At 42.9% G+C, this 19,521-nt stretch overlaps 1 protein-coding gene across 1 annotated transcript; it reads left to right on the top strand.

The window, feature by feature from the left end:
- Positions 1-452: 452 nt before the first annotated feature.
- On the top strand, positions 453-13,361 carry PRPH2 (peripherin 2). The gene is made up of 3 exons (XM_032681821.1): positions 453-1,989; positions 4,675-4,921; positions 10,453-13,361. Exons 1-3 carry the CDS (start codon positions 1,409-1,411, stop codon positions 10,687-10,689), a joined length of 1,065 nt encoding a protein of 354 aa, XP_032537712.1. The 5' UTR covers positions 453-1,408; the 3' UTR covers positions 10,690-13,361.
- The last annotated feature ends 6,160 nt before the right edge of the window (positions 13,362-19,521 follow it).

Below are 19,521 nucleotides of genomic sequence, written 5' to 3'. Positions count from 1 at the left end.
GGTTGTGCCATCAGCAGGTCTGGTTGAAGGGCTGGAGCAAAACCTCCCAGTCCTCCTTCTTGGGCTGCTCCTTTCTCCCCTGTGGCATTAGCGCCCATGTCCTCACACACCTGCAGGTTAATTTTACATTGTTGGAGGTTGCCTGAGGTTAATTTTGCTTTGTGGTGGCAGGAGGTGAGCCAGCCTCAGGATTTTCCCAGTAGCTCTGAACATCTATGGGGCAAGGGGGGAGTGGGAGATGATATTTCAAATCGAGTAAAACTCCTCAAGCAATGGGAGAGTAAAAGCCGAGCACTTCAGCTTATCGGAAACAGCTGTGTGTTACGAGGAGGAAGGCCACTGCCAAAGAAGAGGATTGCACCTATCCTTTTCTGCCCACTACAGCGTGAAAGTGGAGCCAGGCTTCAAGTGCCTCAGCAGACCCCAAGGACCCCTGAGTGTCTCTCCAGCTGCTGAGTTGAATTCCTCCCTGGTGTAAGCTCCCAGGGGGGTCTCCTTGGCCAGCCCTGCTCCTCTCCCTGGCCTGGTGATTATCCAGTAAGCTGCTCATACCAGCTCACTTTTTATAAAAGCACCTCTAGATTTCAGCCCAGGCTTTATTTATTGAGTTTCTCTGCACTTTTCCTTTCTCCTCCTCTCCTGCCAAGACCCAGAGATGGTACAACCCAAGATGGTACAAGAAAATGCCAAGCTTAGTTTTTTTAGGTCACCGTAAACTACACGCTTATCTGCTTTCAGAACACATAAGCCACAGGATGTCATTTCAAGTCAACACAGAAGGATAAGGACTAGAAAGTTGTTTTTGGCTGTAGATATGAATAAATCAGGATCATGTTGGGGGAGTATATGTTTGTATACAAGCAGCCTTTTTTAAGGGCTCTTTTTTAACCCATAGCCTTCTTCCTCTTTCCTCAAAGGATCCATATTCTTCTGGCAACAAAGATCTTTTTATATCTTGGGTTTTCATATTCTGCCCAGCCTATCGTAAGAGAGCACAAATCTACTAAATAGTAAAATGAGGGATTACTTCCACTCATCTGTTGACAGACATTTCTCCAAATTGGATCAAATGATTAAAGGTATTAGAATGACGTCTTGCAGATCCAGATCAAATCATTTGAAACCTTGAGACCGTTTCTCCTTTACTTGGAAGAAACCACCAGAAATAGTTGTAGGTGCTAATTGCCCATTATTCTCACTAATGTGAAATTGTTAATTGGGACCTTTGAATATTTTACTTGCTTGAATCCTAACCAGGGGAGTTCAAGATGGAAGGACTCTGCAGTGGCTCGCTTCCTGATGTGCCATTTGGGGTCTCTTCCAACGCCTGAATGGTTCTTCCTCAAGTTGCTTACGCTGAGAAGAGGGGTCCAGGCTGTGAAATCTTCCAACACCTCCCATTACAAAGATGGCACTGCTGAAAGTCAAATTCAATCAGAAGAAACGGGTAAAACTAGCGCAGGGACTATGGCTCATGAACTGGTTTTCGGTGTTTGCTGGAATCCTTGTTTTTAGCATGGGATTGTTCCTCAAAATTGAACTCCGGAAGCGAAGCGAAGTGATGGACAATTCTGAAAGCCACTTTGTGCCCAATTCTTTGATATTGATGGGTATATTATCCTGCGCCTTCAATGGTTTTGCTGGAAAGATTTGTTACGATTCTCTGGATCCCGCTAAATTTGCCAAGTGGAAGCCTATGCTGAAACCTTACCTGGCACTATGCTTCGTCTTTAACATCCTCGTTTTCTTCGTTGCTCTGATTTGCTTTCTCATGCGAGGCTCTCTGGACAGCACACTGGCCCAAGGGCTCAAGAATGGCATGAAGTTCTACCGGGACACAGACACCCCTGGGAGATGCTTCATGAAGAAGACCATCGACATGCTCCAAATTGAGTTCAAATGCTGTGGGAACAACGGCTACAAAGACTGGTTCGAAATTCAGTGGATCAGCAACAGATATCTGGACTTCAGCTCCAAAGAAGTGAAAGAGTAAGTGATTTAGTGGGGTTTGTATCACATAGCATCATTATTTGATCAGTATTATCCTCAAGAAATGTATGTCCCAGCAGGCACTGACTGGAAGGGGATTTGTATGAAATGAGGTCTTTCTCTGCTCTTGCATAATAAGCATCCCAAGTGATCAGCTAGATTGCGTCCTCCCCTGACAAATTCCTCTAAAGTCATCCAGAACATAAAATATAAAGCATATTCTTACTCAGCTCAATGTAAACAGACTTAATATTTTTTACTGTCTTTTGCATCATTATAAAGCCATTACGTTGAGCCACACATACCAACTCCCAAAATGAATAGGAAAGTATCAGAAGTTCACTTGTCCGAAGGCAGATTTCAAAGTGATTTATTAACTTCCTAAAAAAAAGAATTCCCTGGATATGTACTGTTGATACCACTTCTAAAACTCCACTTAGATATTGGCAATGAATCAGTCTAGTGGAAATAAATAGAAGCAGTAACAGTTTACCAATAATTTATGTGTTTTAGATCCTTAATATTTAGAATTTTATTTTTATATTCATTTGATGGATTGCTTCAGCGCTGTGATAATACTGAGCATCAACACCTATTGATGTTACTAGCTTTACACAGTGGCCCTTGTAGCCAAATGCGTTTTGAGTTCTCTCCTGTGCCTAATTTTTTAAAACCTCACATGAAACCAGCACTTATTTCCTCTGTACAAACCAGAGCAGATTGTTGATCAGAAACACCTTAATGGCTTTGATGTCACTGCCCAAAGAGGCTGTAATCCCAAAATCAGGTTAGGTGCGGTAAGCTCAAGCAGAAAATAAACACGAGAACAAAATGCACCTTTGAAATTAAAAAATTAGCATTGGGCATAAATACCCGCAACCTTCTAAAAAATTAAGCATCAGAGAAAGAGATGGTTACTTAAGGTTCTTTGGGAACATTACTTGTAACATTCATACTCTATGGTTGTACAATGGGTCCTGTAAACTGGAAGCAATGTGCCTTTTAAACGTACTGCCTGTGTCAAAAATGTCTGAATTAATTTTAAAAAAAGCTTGGTGTATCTCTTGGGGTCCAGGCCTGACTGTGTAAATGGTATTTCACTTGTGTGTCTCTCTGCACGTTGTTTTGACTTGTTGGGCGGTCTGGTTGTTTTTGCAATTCTGAGGGAGGACTTCATAGTGAAAACTGTTACAGACTTAACCCATTGCGCTGCAGGGTTGTAACAAATACATTCTCTATTTAATAACGGAGCATTTCCATTGCGAAGATACGCCCATGGGTATAAATAACTCCTTGAAAAAAAACTTGCCAGCATTATATGGAGATTTGAGAGCTGTAACTTAATCCAGCAGCAGTGGAAGGGCAATGCACAGAGGGAAAACAAGGTTATACTGTCCTTAATAATTGATACCTTGTTTGGGACTGAGACTCAAGGTAATTTCTTTGTACTACTGAGGCAGGAAGTAGGGCATTAAAAATCTACAAATGGATGTCAGTGAATTCAAGATTTGTACTACGTGGTGGTACACAATCTCTGCTCACATTCCTGGTGGGATAGTCCCGCCCCTTTGAAATCAATAGCAAAGTGCTCCTTAATTCCAGGGAAGATGGGAGTCTGTCCCCCACAATGTGATCTTTATATTATTTGTAGAGTGAAGGCCTGATCCAGTCCCTCTGAAACTGGTGGAGCATTTACACATGAATGTGAATTAGACCTAATTCAGAGCACACTTTCCATCTAGAGATAAAATTTCAACTGCACGTGTTTAGATATATTTGGGTCATGACTGCAAAGTGGAATTTTCCTTCATCGGACTGTTGCAATCATCACACTCTCTGACACAATTTTATATTATCCATATAGAAAGCTACAAGTAACACTCAGATTTTTTTCACCTTTCTAGATCACTGGAGCTTTCCATTCTGTCATTTTCTAAGGAAAATGGTGTGTGTTAGAGTTGCAGTTCTCTTATTATAGCTTTTTTATGTAGTGCCAGTGGAACTATTTGCCTTCTAAGGTATCTCTTACCTAAACATTTTATAAGGCACCAGACTGAATGACTCTTTATGGAGAACCACAGTGTCAAATGAACAATAGCTGGGAAGTTCCTGCAAGGAATTTGGGAAATTTTGCAACGTTCTGTTGCTGAAGCACATTTCATGTTTCAAATACTGGCTGTCTTCCCAAGCCAAGAATAAATGCATAACCCCTCCCTGGAGCTCCTATCATCAAAGAGAAGCTATTAGCTTTGCTGGATCAATGCTCTAGCTGGACATGGTGGGTCCTAAGGCTGTCAGGTCACTTCCAGCATCTCCCTTCCACATTAACTATGCTGTGATCACTCTTTTCTAACTGCCCCTCCTGCAATTTCTCTCTGCCATTTACTTTTGTTAAAAATTAATTTCTTTGAAGAAGTGACCCAAGAACATGCGTTTCCATCATGAGGAGTTATTTATAGACGCAGTGTAGCCTTGATATAGAAAAGGATTTCGGAGAGGAAAAATAGCCAGGACAAACACCACCATGTGAACAGGGGATGTGAAGGAATGGCATGGTCAGGAGGCACAGTGGAAAGTTCTCCTTGTCTTTGCTTTCCTTCTTTGCTCAAGTTTGCTCCCGTATATCTTTGTATGGTGTGTGTGTTGTATGTGTGTATTCACGCTTCCTTCTGCCCTTGCCCATAGTCGGATCAAAAGCAACGTGGATGGAAGGTACTTAGTGGATGGCGTCCCCTTTAGCTGCTGCAACCCGAGCTCCCCAAGACCCTGCATCCAGTACCAGGTCACCAACAACTCAGCTCACTACAGCTACGACTACCAAACAGAAGAGCTCAACCTGTGGAACCGTGGCTGTCGGGAAGCCCTCCTGAACTACTACAGCGGCATGATGAGCTCCATGGGTGCCGTCACCCTCCTCGTCTGGCTTTTTGAGGTAACCCTCTCCTCTCTGCCCCACTTCGCTGAAGCACCAGCTCTGGCGGAGCAGAGTGTTTTTCAGCGTGGACTTTTCAGTTAAAGGTCAAATCTATTTAAAATAAATCACCAGCTGAGAAAACTTCTGGTAGTGAACATCTAATAGTGAACATCTGCATAAGGCTCAAAAGGTCTCAGGCTGGAGACAGAGCTGGGAAGCATGGAGTGGGTGTGGGATTACAGACCTCCCTTGCAGAGCAAGGGGCCAGAGCCTCAAGCATCTCACAGCAAGAGGGAAAAAGGGACTGATTTTCTGCCAATGCAAGGTACTGAGCAGGGAAGAGACTGTGAGGGCTCTGCTGTCTGCATTAATTTCACGTGCACCATTTGTGGGGAATGAGAAATACACAAAATGTTGGCAGTAATTTGTGGAACAGAAAGTGCAATCAAGGGGTTCACTTGCTGATGAAAATAAGACCTAAAGCCATGCACAGTGTCCAGCTTCAGGGCAGCATTTGGTTTAAGGTCTTTCATCAGATCCACCAAGGTTTTTGGGCAGAAAAAGTGGTTTAGGCGGAACAGGTGGATTAAATTTATTTTATTCTGCTTCTCAAAACCACTGTGCATATGCAAACAGCTGCCAATACTACTGGTGTCTGTGGGCACCATACCCCAAAGTGCAGTTTTGCTCCTGAAATACTATTCATTCATTGTGAGGAAAACATGCCCTCCTGCCTCTGGGAGGTGGCCAGTTTTCTAGCTGGGGTTTAATCAATACTAATACTCAGGGAGCGTGGGCTGGCAGTGGCACAAGAGTTGGCATGTGAGGTGCTGGATGCGGAGGTAAGGCAGGACCAGAGGACAGAGGTGAGGGTACAGCTCACTGTGTGACATGGAGTGCAGCAGACCCTTTCCAATCCTTGAAATGGCTGCTGCAAGTGGCATTGCCAATTTTAAATGATTCAGCCGGCTTTTACATGCAAATTGAAAAAAGATGCACTATGTTTTGATACAAGCATTGGCCCACAGCCTTCCAGGAATGGAGATTCTTTTTAGAAAATAAACATCTACCCAGATAATCTGTAAATTGAAAAAAAAATCATAAAGTTACTCTGTGTTGTTATAAAAATAACTACTCTGAACGGCAGAGAACTGTACTACCTCCCTGTAATGCTGTTATTCTGGTAAGAAAAAAAAAGAGAAGCTCATATTTCAATCCAGATTCAAAGGCAGAGTTCCTTAAGAGAAGGGTATTTCAGGTATATATGAAAATCATGAAGAAATTAAAAAACTCAGGGGAAAAATGCACAAAAATACTAATGCCAGCTGCAAAAAGTCTTGACTAGGCACCTGTAACATACCTCTGCTGACTTGTAAGAGGTTAATGACAGTGATATGTTAACATTAATAGCAGTGATAAAAATGCAGTATTTTATGTGTAACTCTTCAAAGTACATCTGGGTATTTTTTTCAACCTGCGGCATAATGAGAAATAAGATATCTTCTTTTCTTCATCTTTTTCAAAATAGTAGATGAGACTTTTTTCCAGGCAATCAGAGGACTCTCAGGGCAAAGCTTTTAAGAAACAACACAGTCCTGGGTTATAATAACTTGCCCTCCTAAATATTTACGACTTGCCTGATAGTCTTCCGTAAAGGGTCCAGATTTGGGTCTCAAACTCCCTCTGCTTTTAAGGCAAACTGAAGGGAGGAAGCCAAGCAGGAAGCAGACATTAATTTAGTACGTTCCAGTCAAGATAGGAGACAATTTTATACTGAGTAGAAGGGCAGCAGAGGTCCCAAATCCTGGCCAAGGTAAGTTTGGATCTGAGCAGGGTGTGCCCAGCAGGCAGTGACTGTGCTGGCTCTGTGCTTCTCATTTCCCCTTGGACTGACTTTCTGGGAAGTTACAGAAAAGTGCAGAAGCAAAGGAGCATCCTGGTTTGCTTTGCACCTGGAGCCACTGTGAGTTCAAGCCAGCAAAGCCCTTCTGAGGGCCGCAGAGAACTCCTCCAGCAGGGTTGTTGGTATTGCGGTGTGGGGAGGGGGCAGAGTATGGAGGGAAACACTAATCACAGCTGTTATTTTGAGTTGTAGGAAAACATAATGTGCCAAATGTGTAGGGACCTCAGGGAAGGCCGTTCAGGTTTAACCTTTCTATATTAAGGGCAAGGAAGAATGAACCTGTTTTGGAATATCAAAACTTCTATTTGAAAAGAATGATAATATATTATCTAGATGCTGCTTTTACTAACAGAAGCTGTAGGCTTCCCGTGAGTGACAACTGGTCATGAGGGTGACAAAAAAAGATCACACCCTGCTCTAGCTAAGCCGCCTCAGGCTAAACCCTGGCAAACAGATGGGCTTCGCTGCAGAAGGTCAAGCAGAGCAAGCCTGGATGTCTTCTCGACCCACCTCAGCCAGCAAAGAGGAAATGAGGGGTTCAAGGGTGCCCTGAATAGAGCATTTCAAAAGGAATAGAGGGAGGCTCGTTCCTGAGATGCTCCAGGTCCTTCACCTGTACAAACACATGGGTTGCAATAGGTCACAGCTACTGCAAAGGCCAAGACCCTGCGATTCACCTCACATGTGGTGCCACAGAGGGAGCCCAGCACTGAGCTCCAGGAGAGCAGTGACACAAGCAGGAGGCACATTACATGTCCTGTGCTGGAAAGTGAACTGGTAATCTTCAAAACCAGGCTACAGGCAGCAGGAACACTCCAGATGGACACAGTTCGCTCTGTTGGCCCAGAATGAGGGGCTGAGCCTGCTGTGGTGCAGGGGATACACCAGCTCACCCTGTCCACCCCTAGCCCTGGAGAAACACTGTGGCTGTGTTCTTCCTGCTGCTTTAAAGTTGATGTAAGATGACAAGAGTTTCCATGACAGTTTGTCTGTAGGCCAGGGAAATCATCACTCAGCAAGACTGGACTAATGCTGGGGCCCTGATGCCCCAGCCTTCTCTGCTGGATTGCAGTTAAGCTCAGCTTTACAGTTCAGAGTCACACACTGGTTAAGGCTGGAGGTCTAACTGTGGCCTCACCAGGGTTGAGTAGAGGAGAAATATCACATTCCTCATCCTGCTAGCAATTCTTTGTCTAAAGCAGCCCAGGATACCATTTGCCCTCTTGCCACAAGGGCACACTGCTGGCTCATGGACAACTTGGTGTCACTCGGGACCCCAAGGCCCTTTGCTGCCAAGTTGCTTTCAGCCAGTCACCTCCAGTCACTCAATATACTGGTGCATCGAGTTATGCCTTCCCTGGTGCAAGACTTCAGCAAAAGTGGTGGTCCAAGTCTCTGTGTGATCATATAGGAGACAGAAAAATTTACCAGATACTTGTCTCAAACTTCCTGGATTCTGTTCTCCTCTGGCAGAGAAGGCAGGTTCGGGTCAGGGGAGGTGACGAGAGCCCAAACATTTTGCACTGCTTTTAAGGAATCTCAACTTCAGGGACCCCAAATCTTTCTAAGCAAGATTTTTAAGAAAACAATGTCTTAAACTGAGAGAAAATGTCAAAAAAATCTCATCTGAAGGCTGGTCAGTTGCTCCCTGCTGCACAGGCGCATTCCTTTTATAAAGCAGGACCATATTTAGTGACTTTGAGCCAGCCAGGAAGCCTGCAAGAACAGCTACTTCAGCTGTCAAATAGTGGGACTTGGCAAGTCAATCACAAAACAAAACTCCTGCTGACATGCAGTGAGGCAGCGCAAGTAGAGAGCAACATGGAGGCCACCTTCTGCATCCAGCCCTGTTATTTTGTACTGGCAACAGCATTTAAGTTTGAAGATATCAGTCCTGTGACTGAGAACAGGAAAACTGTGACTCAGAGAGGAAGGAAGATGTCAAAGACTTTAAATCTCAAGACTAATGTGACGGGATTTGTCAATTCTGATGACTTTTATGGAATAGTGCTTCAACTAATTCAAGTCATCATAGTATTGGCTAGATAAGATTATTTCCAGAGTGAGGGCCACTAGAAACTTCCTTGAGGACCAGCGTGTGGCAAGTCATGCATTATGTTAAAAAGTATGAAAATTTGCCTTTGGATATGGAAGTATTTGATGAAGCTTGTTTGCTTGACCAATGTTTTTCTCTGTCTGATCTTGAATGAAGGCAGAAAAATATGAACATCTGCAAATTTTGAGAGTAACCAAGTGTAGTTTAATCTTCCAAGAGTTTGGAGACACTGACTCTACACAAGTAGGATGACCACAGTAGACAGGCTAATGAATGGTCTGTGGAGGCATGTGCTTGAGCAGTCCCTCGAGTCTAAAGGCCAGATGTGAATACTGCCATTAGCCATGCTATGTGGCTGAATCCCAACTTCAAATCTGCTGCCCTCTTTAGCCATTAGGGTTTAGGAGGACCAGAAGTAATCAGTTCTGTGGTAATTTGGATAGGGTAGCGGGGGCATTGTACTTCCCTTACAGAACAAATCCTATTATGGACAACATGAAATGTTCTCAATCTTAGCTTTACCCAGCATGTGAAAGACTAAACTAATCTTACTGCTGTCCCATCCTGACCGCCTGCTCTACCATGTCACCAGGATGGCTCTTCTGGGCACTGCCTTTTCTTTCTCTTTCTCTACTTCAATGTAATCTGATTGATTACTTTTCTACATAAGCACCATAATGGTGGAGATCAGATTGTTCTGAACAGTGTTAGAAAAGAGGAGACTGGTTAAAACCACTCTTTCTCTCTGGAGGTAGGTGTGGGGTGTTGCCAGTGTCAGGGGTGTTACACCAGCATAATACAGTAGAAAAAAACCCTTATTCAGGGCTGCTGGGACTTGGTAATATATAACTGGAAATAGATATGAGTTTTAGATGGAACCAGTGAAAGATACTCCTGCTGCCTTATTTCCTTATATGCACATCCCTATATAAAAACAAAACCAGAATTTGAAGTAGACAAAGTGATGGCTCAAATCCTAATGCTGCTCTGTTCTGCAGAGATGCTGATTCCTGAATATTTCCTTGATCAGCTTAATATATTCACCAAACATATTAAGGTCAATGCAAAGTAAAAATATTTATTATATTTAAAATTAAGTGGATGGTGGCAAAGGACGTTGTTCCACATAAAAACTGCTTTATGGATATCTAGTGTAGAGGAGCAGGGGTTGTACTGAAACCTCCCAGGAGGCACTGACCCTGTGATGGGCCATGTAGAATGGTCCCTTGTGCACGTGGCCCCTCAAAGGTGCTGTTCCACAGCAGCCAGCACGTACTTCCTCCATAAGGTTATATCTCCACTTATTGCTGACTGAGTGTCATGGTTCCCATGGTGCTCACCCATTTCAGAACTCCACCTTCTTTCCTACTCTTGAAGGGACATTTTCCTCCTGGGCATCTCAAGGGGGAAGGCTGCTCAGGGTGTCCTCTTGTGCAGAGGATTCCCACAGCCCTTAAGCTGTGGCAAGTTGGTGCCTTTGGCATTTGGTTCACACCACCAGCCAGGGCTGCTGATAGCAGAGGACAGTGAGGATGTGGGAGGAGTATCCGTGTTTGGCTGACACTCTCTGTCTTCCATTGCCTGGCACAGATATCGGTGATGATTGGCTTGCGCCTTCTACACACCTCTCTGGAAAGCATTCCAAACCCCGAAGACCCTGAATGTGAAAGTGAAGGGTGGGTGCTGGAGAACAGCCTGAAGGACACTTTTAAATCCGCATTGGAGAATTTGAAAAAGCTTGGTAAGTTCAATCAGGTGGAAGCAGGAGCCGAAGGGGCCGAAGGAGAGGAAGGAGGGAAGACGCCAGCCATCACAACGGTCAGTTGAGCTGCTAATTGATGTGGACTTTTTCTCAGAGAAAAATAAAACAAACTGAGAATTGTGAATATCTACATTTTAAAAGTTATGTATCAACCATCACAATACACATTTCTGTGCATGTTCTTTTTTGTATGTGGGAGCATAAAACATAGTGCACCTTGGGATAATACTCTTATCCACAATGTGAGTACACCATATCCATATCTTTTTGGGGATATGATCCCACCTAGGACTCACAATATTCACGTGTTCTCGTATCAGGGAAAGTTAGTTTAAAAATTAAAAAAAAAAAAAAATTAAAAAAAAATTGCTGGTATCACACAGTGATCCATTCCACCTTATTTTGAAATTAAAAGTGAAATTTGAAAAGTTAATATTTTTTGCTCAAGATGTTTTATCAGTACAATTTCTATATTTCAGCTTTTAAAGACAAACAGATTGGGTTTCTGGAGAGTAACATGTTAGAATTGAAAGGAAGGAGGATTTCTAGAATTGTATATAACTTAGAATACAGGTTATTTTGACAAACCTCTCATATAATGTGATTTTTGTTAATGTGCTAAGCAATGGTATTTTCTGCTGTATTCTTAAGATGTACATAGAACAAATGCAAACTTATGCTGAGAATTTATATACTAAGAAAAAATCGTAATTTAATGAAGCAGCCAAGCATCATGAAAACAACATTAAGGTAAGATTCATGGGGTTTGTTTCTCAGGGCTTTCTGCAGGCTGTATATCTTGAATGCATGTGTTGTAGACTTACGCTGCACCTCATATTTAAATTCTACACAGAAGCTTAGAAGATTCTTTCTGTAGTGGGTCAAATCTGTGTTACTGTTACTCTGGACATTTTACAGAGTATGTAACCTCATAGCTTGCTCCAGAATATTCAAGCCCAACTATTTTTAAGGCAAGAAAAGAAAAGAAACCCAAAACCAAAAAGGCCCCTTGGAACTTACACTTTAAATGTTTTTCAGCGTCCTAGAAAATGAATACCATTGATCCACAAGTTCATCAAGCCTCAGACTTTCAGGCCAGGGAAAACTAAGTTTAAATCAATCCTCAGTGTGCAAATTTTACAAATTTTACTTTTCTATCAGTGATAGGGTACCTGTCATTATATTTTTTAAATCAATGGGAAGGCACATTTTGAGTCTGCATCTCTCTAAACGTACTCTCATAGCTGGAGGATCCTGTTCTCATTATACCATGTTGGAATAAAGCATGGAAAGGGTTTGCTGTGGTGCACAGCCTCTAGTAAGGCAACAGAGCATCATCTTGAGTTTTTCTTCAGCTGCCAGATAACTTCAGCTAAAGGGAAAGAAACCGAAGAGAACAAGCCCCAGTCATGCACAAATTATTGCAGACACCTGAGTCCCTCTGCTGCAAGCCAGGCACACGCTTATTTTTACTCTGGATGGGAAAACCCTCTACTGCTCCGGGGTGTACCTCAGAGATGTTTCTCAGTGGGTCCCTACCATCTGACTGGTGGCTGGTCTTCAAAGTAAGCCATGTTTGCAGCTGCCTAATCATTGCACAGCCCATTGGTTTTCGTTCTTAATCACTTGTGCACTTGCCCCAGCAGTGCTCAGCTTCTCTGGCTTTTGTTCAAACTCCTTCTAGGATGGACAGACCAGTTCAAGGCAGGACAGGTAAGGACGTGTCTGTACATCAAGCCATAGTTTCTATCTCAGTGGCCAGGCTGTTTCAGGCCATCTGCATGCAAAGTTTGATTTTGACAGGTATTTGTGGTGTCCTTTTACTTTTTCAAAGCTGGCCAAACCTTTAAACTTATGATAACGAATTTAGTTACAATAAATTAAAGTCACTCTCTTCTTTTGTGCATAAGACTGTCTAGAACATGGGCATCGACAAAAAGCCAATTTGCTACTCACCACAGCCTATCATCTCTTGTTTTGCTGAGGGACACTCTGCATGGCAGAACCGTAGGAACCAGAGCAACTCCTCCCTTCTCAGTCAGACGTTGCTATGGCCAGCTGCCCCTCCCAGCTGGGCCATTAGAGAAGAGCAGGACTGTGGATGGCACACGATGTGGCCCACATGTATCAGAGGAGAGCTTTTCAGAGGAGTCACGTGTGGATAGGAGCTGCGTTACAAGGATTAATTACAGTTTTTCCTTGTGAGACTTCAGCGTGCTGTGATCTATACCAGTTATTTGACTAGACATCTGATTTTTCAAAGAGATCTAGATTTATTGCTGCCCTAGAAATCTGGTTTAGGCCATTAATTTAGACAGGACTCCCCAGTTATTTGTGGTCTCTATTTTTTTCAGTTTGCTGCTACAGCAACATAACAAATTGTCAAATTATTCTTTCAACACCGCATTGAGAAGCCAGTTCCCAGAGCTATGGTATTAGGTAAAGAGACTATCTGAGACAGGTTTATGAAGAACAGTACTGGAACCAGGGAAAAAACAGCAAATATGCTAATTCTGTCTAAAATAAAGCCTCCTGGTTGGTGAAGATCTTTGTAACATGATTACCACAAGACTGTAATACGACTGCTTTGTAAAATATATCATGTAATATATCACTCATCCAATCTTACATATACTTTCTTGTGACACTGCAAATGCTGTTCTAGATAAAGATATTTCTGCTGACTGCAAATGTAAATTTAGGTATTAAAATTGTATGGCAAGTAAAGATCTCTTTAAAGAAAATGTTTAAATATATACAGTTTAATACAGATTTCTCTAATTTGCATTGCTACTGCCTTTTTCCTTCTGAATTCATTTTTGGACATGTTTTATGTGTTCCTATGGGTGGGAAGGTTTTCCCTGCCTCCATATAATGCTCTGAGTGAAAGCAAACTTTCCTCTTTTCATGTACCCAGCTAAGGTCAGGATGTGCAAATGGACTCCTAAATCACCTGCCTCTTACTAGAAACGAATTTGCTGTACTATTTGAATAGCATCCTTTTGCAGTACATAGGAATTAAAACACCTTCACAGCCATGGAGATGGTCTGCTGGTCATGCTCCACCAGTGAAACCACTGACATTCTCAGGATCTTTGACAATCACCTAAGCAGGGTTTATAGCCTCTTTCCCTGCCCCCCCCCCCCGTTTAAATCAAACTTGCAATGAACATTCAAAAGAACACATTGTTCTTATTTTAAATTTAAGTCTAAAGCTCCCACAGTCAAATCTGCCTGCAGCAATCCGACGACTTCCAGAGCCATGCCCTGATTTTCAAACTAATAAACTTCAGAAGGATGTGAGCTTAATTCATGCAAACCAGGCCACTTCTTTTTAGGTACCTCCATATGGATTACCAGCTTAAATCCAAGTACACAGATCTGAGAGCCAGCCCAAGGCCTTGAAGTGTCAACTCCTAAGAAACATCACTTTTTAAAGAAATGACAAAAAGTACACTATTTTACTGGTGACATTTATTTGAAGGGACACAGAACATTGACTAAAGTGCTTTAAAGGAGGAAATATAAACAGCTTCCTTAAAGCTATTAGTTCTTAAGTAGCCTTAATACAATTGATAAGATTAGCCTCCATGCATTACATGAGCTTGGGCATTTTGTAATACCACACAAATACATGTGTGCAGCTTAGCAAAGCGCATGGGAATGCTATATCGGGCTCACAGGCACCACACGTACTTCCTAGCTAATGGCCTGGGGAGATTTTAAAGGCTGATATAAAGAAAAAAGGATCCCAGCAAAACAGTTACTTATTTACACCCGACTTGCTTGGTTTGTAAAAAACAGACAACGCTTCTCGTAGCATAATCAATGGAAAATGGGGACAGATCACAGATGCTTATTAAAAAAAAAAAAAAAAAAAAAAGAAAGAGCATTATTAGAGATTAGTTAATTAAGAGATAAGGCCAGAAAAATAGAATGGAACCATGTGATAACAGCCCCCTGTGGGGAAGACACAGGCTTAGGCAAATTTATTTCTGGCAACAGCAATGCAGCTATCTCAAATCTGAAGTAATGCGTATGTGGAACTTTTTCTGAGTTATGTCAGACCTATAATGTTCAGTGACTGACTAAACCACTGAAGTAGACAAATGCCTCTCTCAAAGCAGATGCATTTGCTGTTCTCGTGTAATTTCACAGGTGTTACTGAATTTGGATCCAAAGCACATTTATGAGGTGGGAAACGCTGGCCTGGAGCTCAGCTTTGTGGGCTCTCCATTACCTGCACCATCTTGGCAGCACCTTTCCCTGAGGAACACACCTCTGTTTCACAGTCCTCCCCTCACATGTGGTGCCAGACGAAGGGCTGAGCAGGACTCCCATTTCCCACCCCAGCAGCTCCTCCCAAAGCACACAGAACTAGTAGAACTAGTCTTGCCTGATTAACCTGTTTCTCATAAAAAGAAGGATAGTCCATAAACATGAAACAACTACTAAGTTCATGATGAACTGCATTTCCATGGTTTGTTCTCAAACCTTTCCAGGGCAGTGTGGGAATCAGAGGGACCAGTCAAACAGCAAAACAAGGACCAAAGGGCAGGTCTGCAGCCTGCCTTCCGACTGATACACACCAGGCAACCAAACCTCCAGGCATTGTACGTCACATTCCTGGGCAGGAGGGTCAAGCATCGCAAATCAGAAATGGGGAGACGTGGGCATGTGAAATGTGATAAGGCACAACTGCAGCTCAAGGGGCGATGAAAGGAGGAGACCAAAGCACTAAGTCTGAGGCACACAATTCCACAGACTGACTGTCTTGTTAACAGGGTGAAAATGAAGTTTAATTCTTGAAGAAAGCCCCACAGAAGTCACTTTGAAATATGTGACAATACAGAATTTAACAGCTGCATCCAAGAACCACTGTCCCTCCCAGCTGTGCATGCCTCCCTCTCTCCAGCCAGGCACTGTCAGTATACACAAGCTGGAGGGAGATGCTCACTGCATTCATCAGTCCCTAAACACAAATCCCCTCCTGCCTTCCTGGCTGCCCAAGTAACTGTTCAGAGGGCAGCACAGCTCTGCCTTAGACACTTTTTCAAATGGATGTGAGTTTTCCCATTAATACATGCATTTTCTTAAACACAAATAACAGACTAAGGTTAAAGATACAAAAAAACCACAGGGGGAAAATACAAATGAGGGCAAGGTGAATTCACAAGTTCATATGAATGAATCTTGTATTAATTACATAAATTAATCAAGAGTAGAAGAAAAATTGATTCTGTAATGTTGCTGTAGGCATATTTTAAGTAAATTATGACAGAATTTCTTGTTTTCACTCCAGAATTTTAAATGTAATAGAACCTAAAAGTCAAAATTTTTCTCTATTTGTCTAATTTTTTTTTTTTTTAGAGTACTTTAGATTACTCTTGAGATTAGATAATGTTAAAAATGGATTAAGTGCATTTCAGGAAGCATTTTGTTCAGGAAAAAACTCGCAGTGGTATGTCTAGATTACAAATAATTACTACCACACCATATCCCTGACTCCAGTGGGATAAAACAACTTTCTGTCCCCTCCCTCTTTGCAGGTGGCACTCAATCAGGAGTGCTGCTCCCACAGGGAGACATTCCCCGTGCCACATACCCTCCTCAAATATTTCACAGCTAGGCCTCTGTCACTGGTGAAGGCTTACAAGTGGATTCTGAAGCTCTCGAGAGCAGGATTCAATCCCATCCTCCTTTCACTACAACCACTGCTACTGCAGCCCTGGGAAACCACATGCACCTCCCTCGCCATGCCTGGAACAGAGCTGCCCACCCTGAGCACCCACTTTGCTCCAGTGCAACGAAGCCACCACACTGGCTCTTGGGTTTGCTGCCTTGGACATGACACCTTTCAACGCCCTGAACAACTGTTACTGCACACCTACCCAACAATTTGAAATGCTACTCACACGGAAACGTTTACATGTCTCACACATCTTGGCATGAGCAGCAGTTACCCGCAGCCTCCCAGATGAGCACCCTGGGCTTCTGCATGCTCCAAGTGACACACATTGCTAGCATACAGCATTTACTACCCTGTTAAAAAAACCAACTCAAAATTCCTTATTTTCAGTTCCATCCTGTTCAAGCTGACAGCAGAGACAGCAGAGTTTAAAGCCTACATTACATAGTACACAGAAAAACAAAATACAACATGAAGTATTTTGTTTCAGAGTTCATGCCATGTCCCAAGCTTTCAGCTACTGGACCACTTTATGAATTACCAAAACCTGACCTGCAAAGATTTATTATACACAGATGAGATGCCTGACTAGTTCAACAGCATTAAATAGATGCCCAGCAATTACTGCAGATTTTTTTTCTTCTAGTGTAATTTCTACCGAATTGCACATTCATTCTAAAGGACTCTGATTATAATCATTGCAAGAAAATGCAGGCTCCTTGGAGCTGTCTTTATGGGGAACAAAAGCAAACACTACCTCTCTAATGCAGACATCTCTGGTTATAGGACACCAGTGAATGACATCAGTGAACATATTGCTGATCCCCTCACATTTGTTATTTTTATATAATCTTTTCTCCAATTCATTAACACACTTTACCATCCTCCACATTTAGAATGCTGCAAGTACAGAAATATGTTTCACACATTGTTCTTCAAATACATGGCTGATTTAAAATCAACACCCTGGTTTTATAAGTCACTAAAACATTCTGCAGTGGTCTGCACAGATGCCATCCCTAACCCAAGCTCAGCTGTCCCACCCTGCCCAGGGCTGACTACCCAGTCTGGCTTTCCTTCCAGGATCCTACGCAAAGGACAAGCTGGAAAACTTACCACCTCCGAGCTCACGCTGTCTGAAAAGAGACTGTGAAAATATATATTCACAAACTGATGAAAAAGTAACATTTAATCATTGCTGTCATGGAGACCAAGATCAGTACTTGCCATTTCGTAGCTCCTACACCTGATGCACTGCGAAATGCCTCATACTCGCCCTCTTCTTCTTTCCTCCAAAAGAGCATTTGGCAAATCTCTCCATCAAAGATATAAGACTTGGTCATCTACTGTTTGCATGCCAGGAGAGGGGGAAAGGTGGTAGAAGAGCAGGAAAAAATAGAGGATGAATATGCAACAGCCTCAAGATAAGAATATGCAAAGCAGTTTTTATATGTGGTACAAAGACTGGTAGAAGAAATGTGAAAACTGCTACAAATGAAGTATGAATAGAAACATACATGTATAAAAGAGCAGAAGAAATAACTGAGCAAACCCTTAAAGAGCAGCACGTATGGATAAAGAGGGATGTGACTGGCAGCAATGAAGTGGGAAGATGCTGAGAAATGTGTTGTTTCCACCCAGCCTAGGAAGTCTGAGCTCCAAATGGCCATGGTACAGTTGCCTTCTCAGCAGCAGACCTGCACTTTGGTAGCAAGAGGGAGAATGTGGTGTGCACCATTCCTCTTCACGTTATATCAGCCAAGGCACTTCAAACCAGGAAAAGACAACAGGCAGCCTTATTTAAGGTTTATGAAGGGTCAAGCAGGATACTGAGACAAAACACAGAACCACAGGTCCTGCTGAATCGCAAAGGGTACAAAAGAGGTGTCCAAAAGCCAGCTTGCTATCACCAAGCAAGCAGAATGTAGGGAAGACTCAGGAGCCATTGCTCCTGTCCTCTGTAGCACACAGTCCTGGCCAGACTGCTTGGACACACACATCTTGGTGCCTGTGGGATCAAGTGTGTGGGTGGATACAGTGAACTTAAACAAGATGAAATCACCATGCCCTTCTATAGGGTCTCAAGCTGAAGTGAGGGTATGTTTTAGGACAAAGCTTTCACACATTATCATAAATACTCAGCTACTTCTCAGGGCCAGCTGGTGAGAAGGGGCACTGAACAGCATCAAAACACTCCCAACATGATCAGACGGGTACAGTGCACATCCAACGTGTGGTATTCACAGGGCCCTGCTTTGTAAAAACCTGAACTATTTTACTGCAGCTTATATTCCTCTATCAACCTGTAACATATTTAACAAAGTACATATTGACTAATATAAGGTGAAAAATTTTGTTTAAAAAACCAAGCTCAATACTGTTGTATAAAAGTCATTCCTGAATTAGCCCTCAGACAGTGAGATGACTCTCCCAGAACAGAACCAGGAAACACTATTTCTCCTGACCCTTAGCCTGGAATAAAATAATGAAACCTCTTCTTCCCCTTACTGGAAAAAGCTGCTTAAGTCGGAAAAGCACAACTCTGCAGGACTTTAGTCTCGCCTCTAAGAGTTTTCCAGTGGATGAGCTTCCAGAGCGTGGTTTGGGAGAAAGCACTGAGAGGTCAAGAGTCTCAGCCAAGCCTGGATCTCCAACCACCCCCCTGACATGGAGTTCTTCCCTGTCCCTGACCCAACAGTTTTAAACTTCCTTGACAGCAAAACCCCAGACTGCACGAGCACTCTGGCTGGCAGCAAGGAGAGGCAGAAGGCTCCTGCTTCCCCCGGCCATGACTCCAAGCTCTGGAGCTGCCTGCGGGTACGCGCTCGCTGCTACTTAGTTACCCAGGCTTACAGTGATGCCCCTCCATCAGTCACTGCTGGTCCCCCAAACCAACAAATGACATTCCCAAATGACACTTACTCCCAGCAGTAAGTGAAGCTGCTTACTGGTAACTGGAAGTTATCAGCAACTGGAGATGAAAATGTGCCATCCATGCATCCAACATGGCTTCCATCGGGCACCAAAAGATGGAGTTTTGGTTTCAGCAATACCTAAGTAGCAAGGTTCTTCCTGTGAGACTCTTCCCACCTTTGCCTGAACATAGCCCAAAAGGAAAAGCCAGCTCTTCTCTTTCCAATTCCTCAACATTTAAACCCCAAGATTAAAAAAAAAAAAAACATGGTAAGGAGAGACATTTCCCTAAAGA

This window comes from Chiroxiphia lanceolata, chromosome 3 (assembly GCF_009829145.1).
Source record: "Chiroxiphia lanceolata isolate bChiLan1 chromosome 3, bChiLan1.pri, whole genome shotgun sequence".
In the NCBI taxonomy this organism is placed as follows: Eukaryota; Metazoa; Chordata; class Aves; order Passeriformes; family Pipridae; genus Chiroxiphia; species Chiroxiphia lanceolata.
The sequence above is the reverse complement of the archived record's forward strand: the minus strand, read 5'-3'. Positions and strand labels throughout refer to the sequence as shown.